This window comes from Benincasa hispida, chromosome 10 (genome assembly GCF_027475165.1).
Source record: "Benincasa hispida cultivar pf3 chromosome 10, pf3_genome.v1.1, whole genome shotgun sequence".
NCBI lineage: Eukaryota > Viridiplantae > Streptophyta > Magnoliopsida > Cucurbitales > Cucurbitaceae > Benincasa > Benincasa hispida.
In genome coordinates, this window is record NC_143487.1 from 11,132,183 (window position 1) to 11,153,757 (window position 21,575).

Genomic DNA, 21,575 nt, shown 5'->3' on the forward strand with positions numbered 1-21,575 from the left:
ACCTCAATAGATATCTATCACTGACGCCGATAGATGCCTATCAAGATCTTTCACTGATAGATAGTGACATTTTGCTATCTATGTAAATAAGTTGACTCATTTTTCTTTATTTAAAAACAATCCTAATTAACATATCATATTTCTAAATAGTAACATTTTGCTATCTATGTTAGTACAGACATTCATTTTTTAATAATAATAATCGAGATTAATTTTAATTTAATAATTCATTATGAATATATGATCATATTGATAATCTATAATTGGTTAAGTATTTTGTAACACCCCACATATTTTTTTAGTAATAATGTAATTTCAGTAACTTTATTATTTGAAATTTAAGTAATTGTTATTAGTTGGAGGGCATTTTTGAAATTTTGGACTTCAAATGTAAGTGCGGGAATTTAATTGTTGCGTGAAATTATTCAAATTGGAAATTAATGGTAGGAATTAATTTTCGTTTGAAACGGAAAGGAATTTAATAGCATAAAACGGAAATGAATTAAATGTAATTATATTTACTTCTTTTTTTATTATTATTATTATTATTTTTTAATAAAAAGTCAAACCCCACCCCCTTTTCCTTCCTCACGCACTCGCCGGCACCACCCACCTTTCAATTTCTTCTTCCTCCAGCCGAGACCCTAGCCGCCGCCCAAAGCCGCCACGTTAATTTCTTCTTCATTAATCGATTTGGGTAAGATTTCTGCCGTTTGGGTTGTTTTCGGTTGATTCTTAAATACTCATTTACTTTTGGCATCAATTGGTTGATACTCATTATGTTTCAACTTTGGATTCAAGTTTGTGAAGGTATTGGGTGTTGTTCAATGAAGTTGGAGTTTTTTTTAGCGAGTTTTGGTAAGTTTTATGCTTTGATGACCCTCTTGTGGATTAATTTTGGTTGTTGAGAAATTTTGGTAAAGTCATTTGAAAGTGATTTTTTTTACGAAGCTACATATGGATAATTTATTTGAGACATTGATAGTGAAGTATGTATTTGATTCAATCTTTAATCATGTAAGCCTAATTTCAAATTATGGTTAGGGGATTGATTCAAGAATTTCATTCAAGATGAAGAAGAGTTTAGTTTACTAATTATTTGGGCTTAAAATTGGAGGTTTGGAAGGTGAATTCGAATTGGACTACACCTTAGGTAAGGTTATCTGAAAATATTTTGTAATATTTGGGTGTTTAGCTTGGTTTATGTTTAGACTTGATTAAGGATTCAAGAATTTCACAAAGATTCAATTGCTTTTTGGTTCGACCTAATATCAAGGTAAGTAATCTTACTACTGAAATTGCCCACGGACCAAGCATTAGATGTATGCTTGCATGTTAAATGAAGGTTAGAATGACAACATAAAAGATTGATAGTATAATATGATTAAAGTATGTTCTGTTATGAGATTCGAATTATTTATTTATGCACGTAGACACTTGAATGCTAGTATGAGATGATTTGTGCTTCCATGGTTGTATTTGATCTGATGATGTTGAGGTATACATGTATGTTGTAGAACCATGATGTTGAGGTATACATGTATGTTGTAGAGCCATGATATCGAGGTTTATATGTATGTCATAGAATCGTACAGTGATGATTATGATGTTGAGACTGTGCAAATATCCTTACTGATTAGTTAGATGCCCATTAGATTTTGTGTTTCCTTCGGGATTCACCAGTTTGTGTTTCCTTTGGGATCAACCAGTTTGTGTTTCTTTCGGGATTTACCAGTTTGTGTTTTTTTCGGGATTCACCAGTTTGTGTCTCCTACGGGATTCACCAGAGATAGTGGGTATACTTAACTACAGTAGGATAGGACTCAGTCTCTTTTTTGTTTCATATGTATATGTGTCCCATGAGGACTAGAGCAGTTTATATGTTTCACCATATATGGGTATCTATAAGACATAGATGCCTAGCCTGACCCTAGTAATGGGGTTACTTACTGAGTATTGTATACTCATTATTTCTCATGTTGTTGTTTCAGGTAAGGGTAGAGATGCATCGGTGATGGACAAGCAGAATTCGTGATCGAGCCACTGGGACTAATTTTTACGCTTCCGCTCATGAGATTTTTTTTCATGTTTCTCTTAACTTTTAGTTTTAATGTTTAAAACTTATTTTTAAGAATTGTTTTTCAGACTTATTTATTATCCTCTATGATTTATGGGTACCCTACTATTGTTTTAATATTTGAAAATTAATGAAAGTCCTTGAACTTACCTTATTTAATTAGCATTTATTTCGCCATAACAGAGTATCGTTTTGAGTTCCATGCATGCATATATTTAGTAACGATCTAACTTAAGTCCTAAGGGGTCGGGTCATTATAGTTGGTATTAGAACTCATGTTTTAGGTTCTGTAGACTGACTTACTATGTAAGTCTAGATTGTCCCTATGACCCATGAACGGATTCCTCGTTGTCGCCAAGTACGTCTTATCAATTACAAGTTTTATGATAATTGTACATTAAAATATTTGTTTAGCTTAAGTGCACCAGTTATGTTCTAATGCTAGGTCAGTGACTCATTAGAAGTTATTATAAGAGGATTATCAGGTATGACACTACAAAAGGAGAAAAGTAAAATAAAGTAAATTATGAAGTCACTTGGTACTAGTTTATCTCATGGAAATTATGTTAGGAACGAACAAATATATGCCTCAGTCTAGAGATGCTAAAGATTGATGAAACTATGTAGGGTTATGATAATTTAGGAATGAAGGTATTTAAATATTTAAGCCAATGAATAAAATTGTCGAGATAAGAATTGATCAAGGACTAGTGTTATGTTTTTGTGTTGGATAGTGCAATCGGTGGTAGTATAAATACACAGGCCAGTACTCAAGTATAAGGTTAAAAGTTGTTTTATGAATAAGGAGGAAAAGAAAAGGAGTCTATAAATTTATTGAAGGTTTTGAGGTATTAAGAACCCAACATTTCGAGAAGAATTTTAGAAAGGATTCATAAGTCATAATCATTTGGGTAATACTACGACTTGATGGACTAGATAAAGTATGTGTGATGATATGAAGGATTCTTTTGGAATATTTGGCGAAGTAGATGTCATTAAAGGAAGCTAAAATAGTTGGACATAACCTTGGGCTTAAAGGGGTTAAAGCAAGGTGTTATTTGTTTAGGTTGAAGGATTATTTTAGTATACCTAGACTAAACCCTGCACCTTATTGCGATGAGGATATCCAAGTTACGCAAATTTGAAGAAACAAAAGCCTTTTGGAGTTTAAAAGTATGCAAATTAGCAAGGGAGAATTCTATGAGATGGAAATTCTTAGTGAGAAAGATAAGACTTATAGAGGAGTTAAGTAAAATATAACTTAGTAAAGAAATTATGTTCCAATTGGACAGTGGAAGAACCTATGGTCCTAGTTGAATCGGAGAGAACAAAATTCATACCGATGTTATATAATTACTTAGCTGAGTGAGATACCAGAGGATTAGGTAGGTACCATCATATAAGCAGGCCCAGCAAAATCCTTGTATAGCCTCTTCGATTTCTCGATAAAGAGAAATATGACCAGTTCGAATGTACATACAAAGAATTTCTTTTTTTATACATTCGACTATTAGATAGTACCCATAAATCTCATGATGGGTACCCAAAGATTCATAGTGAACTTCAATAGGGGCTTCTCTTGAAGCAATAACGCTCTTTTCTTGCTTGTTCCCGACGACTGTTTAGGAGTGCATATGAGTTCATGAGTACATGAGTCAAGGTGCGCTTTTCCTCCAATCGAATAGAAAAAAGGTATCTTGAATTTAGTGGTTTTATCAAAGATAAATGTAAAGGAGAGAGAAGTATCCAAGGAAGTTTACTTTTTGGAAAGAGAAAGGAATTTAATGTGTTCAATACTCCTAGTTAAGTATGATTTGGAGGCAGGAGATGAGGGGTTACAAGGTATTTGTTTTGGTGTAAAAGAAAAATATCTAATGATCATGTGGGACTTTGGGACAATATGTATTAGATGGAAAGATAGCTTACATAGATGATTTGGTACGGAACTTTGTTTTAACACAAGAATCTGTTGCTGAAATAGAAGGTCGAGAAGGGATAAGCTAAAATAGAGTTACTAGTAACAGTAGATGATCGAGAACTATTGATATGGTATGTTGAGGCTTCATTAGTTAAGAGGTAAATCATTGAGGGCATTAGTAAGATTTAAGGGATTTTGAGTTTGTGTGCTAATTGGAAACAAGAACTAGAAAGACCATCAAGTTGATTGAGAAAAGAAAATAATCAAACTCGAGGTAGACAATAATGGTATATGCACAAAAGTAAGTAAGCTGGATCTTCTAATATGACCATTGGTATAAGGATAGACTTGGCAATAAAGTTGAGTTGATAGTAAGAAGTTACTAAAAGTGGGTTTGGAGCATTACTAGATAGTATGTATTCTCTTGCATGGGCAATGAGTTAACTAGTTTAGGGAGTACGGGTAATCCAAGCTAGGACTTATGAATCAAGAAGGTCTTATTGTTAAAAAAAAAATGATTTCAAGGATCAATTATGGTCATTACGAAGTTATGAAAATGTGTTATCAATTGACTGACCTTTAGCATCTAAGGACTTTAAAACTTTATTTTTGGAGGGAATTTTAGACTCATCTGCAACAGGGTCTAACTAATGATATGTGATTGTTTTAAGGCTAAAGAATAATATGAGAATTGGCTCAAGCAAGTTTTATAGCCCATGACAGTATAGGGCCCCATGATGAGTTTCTCATGAATGTGAGACTTAATTAGACAGAGTTATTCACAGACATGTAGACCCTAGGTAAGAAATCACAGTTGGTGCTTCTAGAGTAGAAGCAGTTTTCAGTTGACAAGATTTGTTCTGGTACGTATCTTCAGATGACGCATTATATAGTATGACCAGTTTCTTTACTGCACATATGAAGTATTCCCTGTGACATGGTAGGCTTAAATATATGTTTTTAGTATATAAGACTTTCTTAACTTCATGACCATTTTCACAGTTTTCAGCTCGGACGTGTAGAAGTGTTGCTGATTTTCAATGTCTTAAGTTTCATAATTATTTATGGAAGGGGTTGTTACACCTCTTTTGGTACTAGTTTCAGCTATGTCAAACGATGACCCTCGTTTTACATTTTTTTTTAAGAGTCTCTAGTTAGCATTGGGTACTCGATTGGATTTTGGTACAATTTTCATCCATAGATCGATGGTCAAATAGAACGTCTGAACCAGATATTGGAAGATATGTTGTGCGCTTGTGCACTAGAGTTTTCAGGTAGTTGGGACTCTCACCTGCATTTAATGGAATTCACATATAATAATAGCTATCAGACTGCCACTGGCACCTTGCCATTTGAGGCCCTACATGGGAAGAGTTGCAGGTTCCTGTGTGTTGGGATGAGGTAGGAGAGGAAATTGTTAGGACCTGAATTGGTGCATACCACGAATGAGGCAATACAAAAGGTCAGGGCTCGTATGCAAACAGCTTAGAGCAGACAGAAGAGCTATGCCGATGTAAGACGTAAGGACCTGGAATTTGAGACTGGTGTGAAAGTGTTCTTAAAAGTGGCACTCATGAAAGGTATTCTAAGGTTTGGTAGGAATGGGAAGTTGAGTCCAAGATTCATTGGACCTTTCGAGGTCTTGGAGCGAGTTGGCCTCGTAGCTTACCGTTTGACATTACCCCCAGCACTGTCTTCAATTCATAATGTCTTCCATGTTTCGATGCTAAGGAAGTATGTGACAAACCCGTCCCATGTAGTTGACTACGAACCCTTACAGTTGAATGACAACTTGAGCTACGATGAGAAGCCTATAGAGATCCTCGCCAGAGAGGTAAAAACATTGTGCCGCTGGAAAATTGCTTTTGTGAAAGTCTGTGACAGAATTGCCAGTTAAAGGAGACTACCTGGGAGCGAGAGGATGAGATGAAGGCCTAGTACCCGGAGCTTTTTCAAGAATGAATTTTCGAGGACGAAATGTAACACCCCCTAAGTTATTTATTTTTTTATTTATTTTTTATTTTTTTATTTATTTTTTATTTTTATTTTATTTTTCAAGAATGAATTTTCAAGGACGAAAGTTTTTTGAGGAGGGAAGAATGTAACACCCCGCACATTTTTTTAGTAATATCAGTAACTTTATTATTTGGAATTTCAATAATTGTTATTGGTTGGAGGGCATTTTTGGAATTTTGGACTTCAAGTGTAAGTGCGGGAATTTAATTGTTGGCGTGAAATTATTCAAATTGGAAATTAATGGTAGGAATTAATTTTCTTTTGAAACGGAAAGGAATTTAATACTATAAAACGGAAAGGAATTAAATGTAATTATATTTATTTTCTTTTTTGTTTTATTATTATTATTGTTTTTTTTAATAAAAAGTCAAACCCCACCCCCCCTTTCATTCCTCATGCACCCGCCGACACCCTCCCCCTTTAATTTTTTCTTCCTCCAGCCGAGACCCTAGTCGCCGCCCAAAGCCATCGTGTCAGTTTCTTCTTCATAAGTTGATTTGGATAAGATTTCTACCGTTTGGGTTGTTTTCGATTGATTTTTGAATACTCATTTACTTTTGGCATCAATTGGTTGATACCTATTGTGTTTCAACTTTAGATTCAAGTTTGTGAAGGTATTGAGGTATTGTTCAGTAAAGTTGGGGTTTGTTTTAGCAAGTTTTGGTAAGTTTTATGCTTTGATGACCCTCTTGTGGATTAATTTTGGTAAAGTCATTTGAAAGTGATTTTTTTTTACAAAGCTACATATGGATAAGTTATTTGAGACATTGGTAGTGAAGTATGTATTTGATTCAATCTTTAATCATGTAAGCCTAATTTTAAATTATGATTAGGGGGTTGATTCAAGAATTTCCTTCAAGATGAAGAAGAGTTTGGTTTGCTAATTATTTGGGCTTGAAATTGGAGGTTTGGGAGGTGAATTCGAATTGGACCACACCTTAGCTAAGGTTATCTGGAAATATTTTGTAATATTTGGGTGTTTGGATTTTGGCCTTAACTATTAATTTTAAAGCTTGGTTTATGTTTAGGCTTGATTAAGGATTTAATAATTTCACAAAGATTCAATTGCTTTTTGGTTCGACCTAATATCAAGGTATGTAATCTTACTACTGGAATTGCCCACGAATCAGGCATTAGGTGTATGCTTGCATGTTAAATAAAGGTTATGGCAGAATGATAGCATGAAATATTGATAGTATAATATGATTAAAGTATGTTCTGTTACGAGATCCGAATTATTTATTTATGCACATAGACACTTGAATGCTAGTATGAGATGGTATGTGCTTCCATGGTTGTATTTGATCTGATGATGTTGAGGTATACATGTATGTTGTAGAACCATAATGTTTAGGTATATGTGTATGTTGTAGAGCCATGATGTTGAGGTTTATATGTATGTCATAGATTCGTACAGTGATGATTATGATGTTGAGACTGTGCAAATGTCCTTACTGATTAGTTAGATGCCTATTAGATTTTGTGTTTTCTTCAGGATTCACCAGTTTGTGTTCCTTCGGGATTCACCAGTTTGTGTCTCCTTCGGGATTCACCAGAGGTAGTGGGCATACTTAACTATAGTAGGATAGGACTCAGTCTCCTTTTTGTTTTATGTGTATATGTGTCCCATGAGGACTAGAGTAGTTTATATGTTTCACCAGATGTGGGTATCTAGAGGACATAGATGCCTAGCCTGACCCCAGTAGTGGGGTTACTTACTGAATATTATATACTCATTTTTTCTCGTGTTGTTGTTTCAAGTAAGGATAGAGATGAACCGGCGATAGACAAGCGGAATTCGTGATCGAGCCACTGGGACTAGTTTTTACGCTTCCGCTCATGAGATTTAGAGTTCTTTTCATGTTTCTTTTAACTTTTAGTTTTGATATTTAAAACTTAATTTTAAGAATCGTTTTTCAGACTTATTTATTATCCTTTATGATTTATGGGTACCCTACTATTGTTTTAATATTTGAAAATTAATGAAAGTCTTTGAACTTCCTTATTTAATTAGCATTTATTTCGCCATAACAGAGTATCGTTTTGAGTTCCATGCATGCATGTATTTAGTAACGGCTAACTTAAGTCCTAGGAAATCGGATCGTTACATATTTATTGTGATTAATTTTTCTTACTTCATTCAATATTAACATATCATATTTCTAAAAATAATCATTATTCTTTATATTACCCTACCATATTTTTATCTAATTTTTCATATTTTAATATATCGTTAATTAAAATATATTTTTTATTATTTAATTATAATTAAAATTATTAGTGTTGAACTCAACTAATTAAAAATGGTCCAGCATTAGATTATAATAATATGACATTTATTATATATACTAATTGATTAATTTTAATGATAAATTACTAAGTTTTCAAATATTTATAAGTAAAATATTATTTATTCTTAATTAATTCATTTTTATCAATATATTAAATGATATTTATTATTTAATTAACTAATCACAATAGATACTAACATTTTGCTATATTTGTAAACAAATTGACTCATTTTGCTACATTTAAAAACAACTATAATTTATGGTCAACCTAATTTTTAGTGGATAACTACAACTAATTTTATGATTTATAAATATAGTATTGAATACATTTAAACAATTGTTTAAGTTAGAATCCAATTTCTAGATCTGTTACAAAATACATATCGAAAAACATGAATACATTAAATCTCTTGTTTTCAAATTCTCTGTCAAACATGCTCTTAGATGGTATGTTTTAGTAAATATTGGAAAAATAGTTGGGAACTTATAGCATATTTTATTTCCAAACAATTTTACACATTCATTATTGTCGTGAAATCATAAAATCGTTGTAAAATATTTTGTATTAGAAAAGGTATAAGAACTAAAATAGTACTGCCAGTTCGTGTATGCCTATATGACACGTTTATATATTGTCTTTTGAGTTTCTTCAAATATATGTGTATATACACACACACATATGTAGAGAGAAAGATATTTTAAAGCAAAGATGTATAAATAAACAGTACTTTTGCAAGTCCAGAAACTCGAAAAAGATAGTGCATAAACAACGAAGATGCAAAATAAGGAAACGATTAAAGAAGAACATCAAATTTATAGCAAATCGACCAAAATCGATCTACATCCACTCAAGGATTAAAATATCGAAGTTGATGTCAATATCGAGATTTCAATTTTACAGATATATCTATAAGCCACGAAATTTATAAAATTTATTTAGATTAATAATTAAATTGTTTCTATTCCAAAATTAAGTTAGGGATATTGTTATTAGTAGTCATATTCATATGCGATAAAATAAAAGACATTTTTATATTTACAAGCATGTATAAAAGATGTTGGAGATATCTATGAATATCTAATAGTGGTATTGAACCATTCAATTTACGGATATATTAATATATCGACGAAAATTTTCTTTGCATCCACTATACTCAATATCATTGAATAGCAGTCAACTCATAAATATCAAAACAGATAGACCAAGAATATAAGTAACAACACTTCAAATATCTTGAGTGCTAGCTTCTCATTTGTTGATAGAAAGAGCTTCAGCTATTCTATTACACAACTGCACAACACTTTTATATATGAAAAACAATTTGGAGAAGATGAACAAACATGCCAAAAACCTCGAATGAAACGGAATTCTCTCAACAAAGCCTCTATCTCTTTTGGTTCCATCTTAGAGCACTGCTTAAGATATATTAGCTAAGAGGAAAGACGCCTCATGCTTATACAGCCGATTGCACACTTCAAACTGAACATCCTCCACATAAATTTGTCAGATGAAGGCACATGATCAACAACCAACATGAAGGTCACCAAATAGTAAGTTGACATCATTTGTTTTTGGAAGGGAAAATAATAAAGCTATCAAAAGTAGCAAATCTTCGGCTTGATAGCTTTACGAGACTGTGTACAGAGCTTCACCCAACAATAACGACACAATAATAGTCTCTTCTTAGACATGGAAAATTTCGAGAGTTTGTAAACAACTCTCAAACTTACCCAAAGGATCTTTGTAAAACATTCAATTGCATTCTCAATATAATTAATTTTCTCCAATGTAAAATTCCCTTCACTTAACATCTTTTAGGTAGTGATGATGTACATCTATATGTTTAGTTATATTATGAAAAGTTTGATTTTTAGACAAGTATGCAACACTTTGACTATCACAAAAAACTCTCACAGGACTATCATCAGGAGCCAACTCATTAATTATTTTTTTCAACCATATTGCTTCCTTAAAAGCATCAGTTGCTGCAAATGAAATATATTTAGATTCAGCCATGGACAATGCAACCATAGATTGTAAAGAGGTTTTCCAGATAACTAAATTACCATAGTAAGAGAAGAAAAAACCAGACAAAGACCTTCTCTTATCACAATCAACAATATAATCAGCATTCACATAGCCCATCAAGTAACTAAATTAAAGTTAATATATATATATATATAATAACTAACTTACTATAAATATATATAATTATATGTTATATCAAACATAACATATAACCTAGAGTTTTTATATTGTATCAAATACAACATATAATCTATAGTTTGATTTTTTCTCAATCAATCATGGTATTTAATATAAATCACATTTATACTAAATTTAATTATATGAATCTCATTCATACAATTAATATTTGAATTACATTCAAATATTTAATTCCTTTCAAAATAAACTTTATAATATAATGTATCAAATACACTATATTAATTATATCACATATAATTAATTCCCTCAATTAATTTGAACAATTCAAATTAATCAAAAATTAATTATCTATGATCTCTGTTGAGCTATAAATGAGACCTTATAGACCTGTAGATTGAAGCTTCAATAGTATTTGAATAATTAATTAAACTCCTTTAATTAAATTATTAGTTTAATTAATTATTCAACATCCATTAACTGTCGGTCACTCCACTAAAGACCGACATCTGCACTCTCTGCACTACAGATATATTTTCGTATCCATTGGATATAACCAACCGACTGTGTGACGACCCTTCACAAATTGCTCGTAAGTACATTTGGGTCAAAGTTACTATTTTGCCCCTGTAGTTACATCTAACTCCTTAAGTACCATTAATCTCTCTAATGAACAATAAGTCATAATCCAACTACGACCAAATCTCTCTTAGGCCAAGAAAGGGTGTGGCTATATTGTTCAAGCCCCAAAATTAGTTCTTAAGGGAGCAATTTATCTACTTACCCCGACATCAGGGAATTAGTGAATTCCATCTTGTGTAACTGCGTTCCCAGCTCCTCAATCAAACGAATCCCCAAAATAGTAGGTATAATGAGTCGACGATCTGACCACTCTCACCCATGCAAATCAAAGAACCGCCTTCACAGGCAGAAGTTCACAACTCACTCAGGATTTAGGTCATGTCACCTATGGCCATGCTGGTGAAATGTAAGTCTCTACTATTAACGGTGTTATATAATGAAACTAGTCATTTCGTGGTCTGGTCTTATACAAACTCTTTGTATAGGATACCCCCGCTTACATGTCTCCACACGAATGATTAGGATTAGATCATTTGTAGCACTTTACAACACTTGTAACATTTACAAAGTCGTAACCAACCTTAAACAATTACTACAGACTATTTAGGTTATCATTTAAACATGATCTACCTGTATGTCTCTACATACATGTTTAAATTACATTAAAAAAAAAACCTAGGATCTTTGTTTATTGGATCGGTGTATGCTTATAAAATAACAATTATTTTAATAATGACATATTGTTTATACAAGAAAGATTTAGGATATCGATCCCAACAGAGTCTGCAATGCATCATTGCCTGATGCTACGCCATACTACAGCTTCCCCATTTAGGGTGAACATTGATCATGACGTAGATTTTCTATAATCCTTGTCAGTTTGAAAATCAGAGTCGGTGTATCCTGTATGGATCAAATCTTTAACTCCATACACCAGCTTGTAGTCCCTCATTTTCCTAAGATACCTGGGATGCTTTTAGTCGCAATTCAGTTGTCTAACCTTGTATTGTTGAGAACGGTGTCCTAAATCTCCGTGTAATCTCGTAGTTTGTAAACTTTGTATGAACATATTGTTATTAATAAAATAATTGTTATTTTATAAGCATTTACTCAATCCAATAAACCAAGAACCGAGGTTATTTTATGTAAATTTAAACAAGTATGTAGAGGCATACAAGTGGATCTTGTTTAAATTAATAACCTAAATGGTCTGTAGTAGATGGATAAAGTTGGGTATCTTATCCTAGTGAAACTACGGATACGACCCGCTTTATAGGTGTTACAGGTGTTGTAAAGTGCTACAAATAATCTGATCTTGATCATTCATGTAGAGACATGCGAGTGGGGATATCCTATACAAAGAGTTTGTATAAGACCGGACCACGAAATGATTAGTCTCTTTATATAACGTCGTTGATAATAGAGACTTATGTTGGGATCAATGCCTTAAATCTCGTAGGGTCCTATAGTTTGTAAACACTTGTATGAACAAACACTTGTAATGTAATAATATGAGATATTTTCTTCACTGTTGTCTATAAAATATGAGATATTTTAGTTGCATTTACCACAAACCAATAAACTAAGATCCTTGGTTATCGTTGTAGCTTAAGCATGTATGTGAAAACATACAAGTGGATCATGCCTTAAGCGATAACCTAAATGGTCTGTAGTGTATGGATATAGGAGGGAAACCTTATCTTGGTGATGCTACGGGTACAACCAGCTTTGTAGATGTTACAAGTGTTGTAAAGTGCTACGGATGGTCTGATCTTGATCATTCATGTGGACACATGCGAGCAGGGGTGTCCTATACAAAGGAGTTTGTATAAGACCGAACCAGAAGTGTTTAGTCTCGTTATATCACGTCGTTCATGACAAAAACTTTCATTTCACTAGGATGACCATAGGTAACATGACCTTAATCCTGAGTGAGTTGGGAACTCCTGCCTATGAGGGCGGTCCTTTGATTTGCATGAGTGCGATTGGCCAGCTTTTCAACTCAAACCTACCACTTTGGGGATTCGTCTGGTTAAGGAGCTGGGAACTCAGCTACACAAGATGGAGTTCATTCCTTCCCTGAAGCAGGGGTAAGTAGATAGATTACTCCCTTAAGGGCTGATTCCGGAGCTTGAACGATGTAGCGCCATACGCTTTCTCATGGCTCGAGAGGTGTTCACTCAAAGTAGGACTATGATGTATTGTTCATTAGAGGAATCAGTGGTACTTAAGAAGTTAGATGTAACTACAGGGCCAACGCGATAAATTAGCCCAACTGTACTTACGAGCGATCTGTGAAGAGTTATCGTACTGTTGATTAGTTATATCCAATGGACACAGAAATATATATGTAGTAAAAAGAGTGCAGCTGTCGATCTTTAGTGAAGTGCCCGACAGTTAATGGATTGTGGATCTTGCGATTAAAGAGTTTAGTCAACTATTCACGTACCATTGGAGCTTCAAGCTACATGTCCATAAGGTCCCCTTGGTAGCTCAATGGATTCAAGTTGAGAATAAGTTTTTTGGTTAGTTTGAAGTGTTCAAATTAACAAAAGGGAGTTTGATTATATATGATAAAATTAAACTGGTTTAATTATATGTGATATAATTGATATGATGTATGAGATACATTAATTGGAGAAATTTGATATAAATATGATTTATATTGAATAAAGGAGAAAAGAAATATGGTTTAAATATTACATATGATGTGATATTAAAACTATAGGTTATAAATATAATATGATAAGTTAGTTATTATATTTATTTATAATTAAAACAATTATGAGATAATTGTGGTTGGTTATTTTCTCCATTAGCCGTGAAAGTGGGAGGTTATTTTCAGCTTTGAGTAACTGAAGGATAAAACGAAAAGTGTTTTCATTTTGTAGGAGATCACTTCATTATGTGCATTACTAATCGTTTAGCTCACGAGAGACTACACGATAGCCTTCAAGTGAGTTTCTAAATGATCATATACTAGCGATTTACTAGACGATTGCGCAAAGTGATTTACTAAACAATCATGTGTTATGCGCCTTTTACTAAATGATTGTGTAAACGATCAAGATTGTTTTACAAACGATCAAACATCTCAGTCTATGCGATAGACAGTATATTCTCCCACTTGCTTGATCGTATAGTTCGATCGTTGCCTTCCTCTATCCCTCTATCAAATCCAACAGAGCCTACACCTCCTGGATTCTCACTCTGAGAATACCAAGGTTGTCAAGTGGTGGTGTCTAAGAGGTTACTTGTTCATGGAGAATATTTTTCGTGACTACTAGACAATTGGCTAGGTGATCTTAACGAGAGGTTGTTGTCCAAATCTTCACGAGAGCGAGAGATCTATAGAAGAAGAGTTCTTCAAAGGTATGTCTCTCGTTCCTTTTGTTATTTTTTAAGAAAGCATGTTGTAATTTTGTTTAAGATGCATAACTGTTCCGTATGTTTGTGAATGCGTTTAATTCTTTCACAATGGGCTTGGAAAGATCTTGCTTCCGCTCATTAGTTCTTTTGAATAAGAGTTCCTTCAACTTACATTTCACTAGGATGACCATAGGTGACATGACCTGAATCTTGAGTGAGTTGTGAACTTCTGCTCATGAAGGTGGTCCTTTGATTTGTATGGATGAGAGTGGCCAAATTGCTAACTCAACAAGCCTACCATTTTGAGGATTCTTCTAATTAGAGAGCTGGGAACTCAGTTTCACAAGACGGAATTTACTCCTTCCCCAATGTAGGGGTAAGTAGATAAATTGCTCCCTTAAGACTGATTCCGGATCTTGAACATAGTGGCCACACCCTCTCTTTCCAAGAGAGGACTTAGTCATAGTGGGACTATGACTTATTATTCATTAGATGAATTAGTGGGCTTAAGGAGTTAAATGTAACTACAGAGGCAAAACGGTAAATTGGCCCAGCTGTACTTACGAGCAATTTGTGAAGGGTCATCATGTTGTTGATTGGTTATATCCTATGGACACAGAAATATATCTGGAGTGCGAATAGTGCAATTGTCGGTCTTTAGTGGAATGCCCGGCAGTTAACTGATGGTGGATATCGTGATTAAAGAGTTTAGTCAGTTATTCATGTACCGTTGGAGCTTCAAGCTACAAGTCCATAAGGTTCCCTTGGTAGCTCAATGGATTCAAGTCGAGAACCAGTTTTGGGTTAGTTTGAAATGTTCAAATTAACAAGAGGGAATTTGATTATATATGATATAATTAAATCAATTCAATTATGTATGATATAATTGATATGATGTATTTGATATACTATTAGATTAGAGGAATTAATATAAATATGATTTATATTAAATGCCATAAAATAGGAAAAGAATCATGGTTTATATGTTGCATATAATTCGATATTAAAACTATAGGAAGGAAATTATGCGAGTTGAAATTCAAACCATGGAGACTTGGGATGTTATACCTTTGCCTCCAACCAAACACACAATTGGCTGCAAATGGATCTATAGGATCGAACATAAAGCAGATGGAACAATCGAGAGATACAAGGCAAGACTTGTTGCAAAGGGCTATACTCACCAAGAAGAATTAAACTTCATTGAAACCTTTTCGCTTGTTGCAAAGTTAGTCATTGTTCGAGTGGCACTCACATTGGCTGTCTCACACAATTGGAATCTTATCTTATTAGATGTCAATAATGCATTTCTTCATGAAGCTCTATTTGAAGAAGTTTACATGGATCTATCTCTTGGTTACAAACCTCAGGGGTATTCTTCCCACAATGGAAAACTTGTATGCTAACTGAAAAAGTCGATCTATGGGTTGAAACAAGCCTCACGTTAATGGTTTGCAAAGTTCTCAGATGTTTTGGTTGAACTAGGCTTCACTCAGTCAAAGGCAGATTATTCTTTGTTTGTTTATGGAAAAGGTGAAACCTTCATTGCTCTTATTGTCTATGTTGAGGATATAATTTTCACAAAAGCAAATACACAACAAATCACTCGACTCAAGACCATATTACATGATCATTTCAAACTAAAAGAACTTGGATCTCTAAAATATTTTTTAGGTTTTGAATTTGCATGATCACATAAAGGCACATCCATCTCTTAGAGACATTACACACTTCAAATATTAGAAGAAGCTGACATTTTGAGCGCTAAACCAGTTTTTGTTCCTATGGATCCAATATTAAGTTGAGAAATTCGAATGTTGATTTGTTGAAAGACCCATCTCCTTATAGAAGATTAACTGGCAACCTACTTTACTTAACCATCACAAGACCAGATATAGTCTTTGTTGTCAACAAGCTTAGTCAATTTGTTGCTCACCTGTGCAAATCACATCTTGTAGCAACCCATCATTTGTTGAGATACTTGAAATCTTCACCAGGGGTAGGGTATTACCATATCACCAACAAAGATTTTCCAATTGAAAACTTTTTCAGATTCTGACTGGGATCTTGTGTTGATACCATAAAATCCACATCTGGTTTCTGCATATTTTTAGGGGACACTCTTGTATCGTGAAAATCTAAAAAGTAAAGTGTTGTTTCTCGTTCCTCAACTGAAGCAGAATACAAAGCTTTTGCTTCAACAACTTGTGAACTCATCTGGTTGACATCGCTACTCAAAGACTTGTGTGTTCCTGTTATTCAGCCTTCCATTATTTTTTGTGACAATCAAACAGCTGTCTATCTTGTTACTAATTCGTTTTTTCATGAGATAACCAAACATATAGAACTTAGTTGCCATCTTGTTAGAGAAAAAGTTGTTGATGGATCTCTCAAGCTTTTACCTATCAGATCCAAAAGCCAATTAGCTGATGTTTTTACAAAAGCACTGTCTGCTCCAACTTATTTCTCCATTCTATCCAAGTTGGGCATCATCAATTTGTACTGTCCAACTTGATGGGGGGATATTAGATGTAAAACTGGCTAGTTAGATATTAGTTATTCATTTTGTTAATAAAGTTTCTGTTATGCCCTTTATGGTTTTTTCACATTATTATATGATGTATAAATATATCATCATCGAGGAATAAAAGCATGATCGAGTAATTCTACTATGATCAAGTAATTCCACTATGATCGAGTAATTCTTTTTTCTCCAAGATTTCATCTTCTACAATTTTAATAACTCCATCCGTCATTAGAACTCAACGCTCTCTCTCGAAACTAACGATTTGACGATCTTGTCATTATAATTTCTCCGATTATAAAGGTTGATGTAATATGCCCAATGAAGAACCACCATTGGCAGTAGCATTGAAGTGTACTTCGACGCTCATTTTTATGAAGCTTTTTTGGATAATCGTTAATGTTGGAGAATAGTGAGGAAGATTGCAGATGATTGGTTTATATATATATATATATATATATATATATATATATATATTACAAGTTTGCCCCTCTTCATCCATTTGTAATATACAAATAAAGATTAATTTAAAAAATTGGGCTTATCACAACTATCAAGAAATTCTAAGGGTATAATTGATCAATTTAAAAGTTCAAGGGTCTAATGTAACCCGCTCCATAGTTTAAAGGTGGTTTATGTAATTTTTCCTAAAAATTAATCACCATATTTGTTCTTATATAGTTCAACAATTCTGGATTAAAAAGATCAAAACATTGATATTTGAGATGAAATTTTTGTCTTGTCAAACGAGTTACATTTAATTATTATTTTTTGTTTGAAAAGTAGTGGGTTATATTTAAATTGAGGAATATATACAACAAATTTAGATGACTCAAAACAACATCTCACACACATATATTGAGTTTAGAAAATATACGTAAGACCAAGATTCAAAGTCTAATTTATTAGTTCCCAAAGATAATTAAAGATACATATATTTGATTAATTGAATTGCACTCGAATAGACAATTAAAAAGTATTTTAAGGTGCGATTGCTAAAATAAATATAGTATATTTAGAGGTCACAGATTAAATCTCCTATTTTGTTAAAAAAAAAAAAAAAAAAAAAAAAAAAAAAAAAAAAAAAAAAAAATGCTAAACAAGTAAATATCAACTTTAACATAAGCCTTCATTATCAATGTAATTAATTTTCAAGCTTAAAATTGATGCTGTCATTATCAATCCATTAATTTTGGTAGCATGCCTAATCAAAGAACCATTACCAACCGTTTTACCGTTTCTATTTTAAGACACTATAAAATTTCAATTTGAAAATAAGTTAAATTAGTTCGACGAATTTGAGGAAAAGACAGCAATTTCTTGTTAAAACACGACACGCGTGAAGGCTGCGTGTGAAACTCTCTGGAATTCAATATATTTGAAGGCTACCGTTTCCAAAATACTCAATTTAATAATAATAACAACAATAATAATAACCAAACCATGCTAATTTAAATCGGTTAAAAATAACTTTTTATTTTAATTATTAAATTTAAGTCTCTATTTTTTTAATTATCTAATTTTATTTTTCACAATTTTAATAAATATTAAATTTAGTATCTCAAAATTAATTAATATCAAAATTGATTAAAAATGATAATAATTTTCATATAATAAAATAAAATATGTGAACATGTTTTCAAAATTTATAATAAAAATGTTACAGATAATATTTTTCTTTTTAAAAAATCAACAATAAAAAAGTATTGAAAATTAAATTTGAGATTTTATTAACGATACAATAATTAAAAGCACGTTGATTAAAAATAAACAAATTTCAATATATTAAAATGAGAATGGTTTTTTGACCATTGAATATGATTATTCTTCAAATATATTCATGCGATAATGTTTTCTATGACCCTTTTTTTTATTACAATATTTCAACTTACATTAAATGGGTGGCCAATGTTGACATGACTACAATTTGTTTGTTACGTCACGTCCAAATCTATTCAATTTTGGGGGACATCTCAAAATTTGTTAGAATTAAAAGTACTCATTAATAATAAATAAATGAAAAAATTGGATGAAATTACTAACAAAGCACAGTAAATACATTATAAAAGTCCATATGGCTTCTACTATCAATTTTAAGGTGTAGTTTAAATATCAAATTTTTTAAAATTAATTATTTTAAATGATAAAATTGTTGAAAATATTTTTAAATATAGTAAAATATCATTGTGATGAGTGATAGATTGCAATAAACTTTTGTTATTAAACGATGGTAGAAGTCTATCAGAATCTATTTTAAATAGATAATGATGCTTTGTTATATTTGTGAACGAGTTTATTTTTCTAAAGAAATTTGAAAAATGTATATTATTGATAAGAGATCAAACTCAAGTAGGGTATGTGTCAAATAAAAAAGAAAAAAAAAATCAAGTTGCCTAAATTGATGGACAACATTTATTTAACTAAGGCCACGTATGAATGATTTCGCTAAACTGGTCCCACCAATATCTAGGGACCAATAATATCACAGCGAGCAGTAGACAAAGCTCTTCGAAAAGTCAAAGTTGACCGATCAATGACTATTGTATTTGTGCTATAAGCCATTCGTCGCCGGCCCTTTTCCGTTTCGATCGAACAACCGACGACCTTTCATCTTTCCGATTTGATAATTCCATAATCAAGTGAACCGGAGAAGAATTTTGAATCATGAACAGTTAGATTCGTTTGATTCCTACTGTTTTTCTCTCTAGGGCGAAAAGGATCAGGATTAGGGGCGGATTTTGGTGGGAACCAGCGCTGTGGTCGACAAATTGAGGCGATATGGTCGAAGGAGAAATGAATTGATTGATTAATTGATTGCATTATTGGGAGAGAGATGAACGGGAGCCATGGGTCAGTTCATCCGGTGGAGGAAACTCCGACGACCGATGTCGGAGACGTCGCACCGATGGTGAGAATGAAGGACATAGAGGGCATGCCTGGCACTCGCGGTGGTCTCGCTCTTCGCGGCATTCAGCTAGGGTTCGCAGTTGCTGCTTTTGCTATCATGGCCGCCTCCAGCGACTTTCCTTCCGTCTCTGCATTTAGGTGATTTTTCATTGACTCGATCAATTTCTTCGTTTCATTTAATTCCATCGAAGTCTTATTCTGACTTGTTTGATAACATATTCATAAACGCCGATGAATAAAGGATTTTCCATATGAATTTCAGTTTTCGCCACTCGCCTCCAGAGGATCCCTTAAATCTAATACGCTTCTAAATTTCCAGTAATTTCATAGTTAATTTCTACGTGCGATTGGCGTTGTGAATTTCTTCAATTGTCACATCTGAATATCGAGTGCTTTGCATTTTCTACTGGAGAACATGCCTGATACTGATACACCCCACGTTTTTCTTTGCACCAGCTACCTTGTCGCAGCTGCCAGTTTGCAGGGTTTATGGAGTTTTGCCCTAGCAGTTATTGACATTTACGCTCTTTTAGTGAAGCGGACATTGCATAATCGTCCAATTGTTAGCTTTTTTGCTGTAGGCGATGGGGTAAGTTCATTTAAGACTTAGCTCCATCTGAAACCAATTGGCTCCTTGAAATGCTCTTATAATCTACTTCTGTTTGTCCATTTTAACCATTAAGAATTCAACAATCAAAACAAACCGAAATTGTAAAGCAATAAAGAATTAACACAGAGATTTACATGGTTCACTAATAATGTGTCAAAGAGAATAGATCAGATGCATCTTTAGGTTAGAGAGTGTATATAGCACACTTCTCTAAATTCGAAAGTCCAATAACGTAAATATGACAAATACGAATACAACTTAGATTCTTCATCGGTTATTTGAAGGGCCAAATAATATATTCAAGATATTCCAATATTAACTTCCGGTGTATCAAACATATTTTGTGCCAATGTCTGTTCCTCAGTAATAATGAGTAAGATGGTGAAAAAAAAAGCACCAATGAGCAATGTTTTAAGCTGAATCTTCTGACCCATGTTGATAAACTTTATCATTATTATCATCATCAAATTTAGAGTACAAAGGGGTCGTTGCTATGTCGGCTACAAACAGTGTAATAGTTGCCTGTCTTGTCTTCTCCTGCAGATCACCACCACGCTCACATTTGCAGCAGCATGTGCTTGTGCGGGCATCACAGTCCTAATAGACAACGACCTTGACCTTTGTTCGGTAAACAAGTGTGTACAGTTTCAATCTGCAACTGCAATGGCATTTCTCTGCTGGTTCTCCACGTTGCCTTCCTTTTTCTTCAATTACTGGTCACTTGCATCGCGATAGAAAGGTAACTCAAGCAAACGGTGACAATCCCCAGCCGTAAATACCCCTTCCCCTTACATTCATTTTTTATTTTTTCCTTTCTACTGTTAGTACTTGGCTGATATGGATGGCATAATAACCGAGTCGATCCCAAGATTATAATATACACTTGTTATAGAAATCTTTACATTTTGCGATACTATCTATGTTCACAATACAACATATTAGTTTGGTGTTCTTTCATTGTTTATGATATTATTCTCTGAGGCATGTAGAATCCAATGCTGTTGTCTTAAAAAAATAGAATTTTTTTTTTCTTTCCCTCTGTATGTCCTGTCCATTAATTGAAAATGGGAACATATTGTCATTATCTCGTGTGTGTATTAGTGGGAAAGAATCATTT

At 33.1% G+C, this 21,575-nt stretch overlaps 1 protein-coding gene across 1 annotated transcript; it reads left to right on the plus strand.

Annotated features, from left to right (window-relative positions):
* The first annotated feature begins 19,437 nt into the window (after window positions 1-19,437).
* LOC120087848 (CASP-like protein 5A2) lies at window positions 19,438-21,410 on the plus strand. Its single transcript, XM_039044791.2, has 3 exons — window positions 19,438-19,986; window positions 20,305-20,437; window positions 21,002-21,410. The coding sequence occupies exons 1-3, from the start codon at window positions 19,775-19,777 to the stop codon at window positions 21,191-21,193; spliced, it is 537 nt and encodes a 178-aa protein (XP_038900719.1). The 5' UTR covers window positions 19,438-19,774; the 3' UTR covers window positions 21,194-21,410.
* Window positions 21,411-21,575: the final 165 nt, after the last annotated feature.

Coding starts and splice junctions, on each gene's coding strand:
- LOC120087848 (XM_039044791.2), top strand. CDS start 19,775: ATGAACGGGAGCCATGGGTCAGTTCATCCGGTGGAGGAAACTCCGACG. Junction 19,987..20,304: donor CCTTCCGTCTCTGCATTTAG/GTGATTTTTCAT, acceptor TCTTTGCACCAG/CTACCTTGTCGCAGCTGCCA. Junction 20,438..21,001: donor TTTTTGCTGTAGGCGATGGG/GTAAGTTCATTT, acceptor CTTCTCCTGCAG/ATCACCACCACGCTCACATT.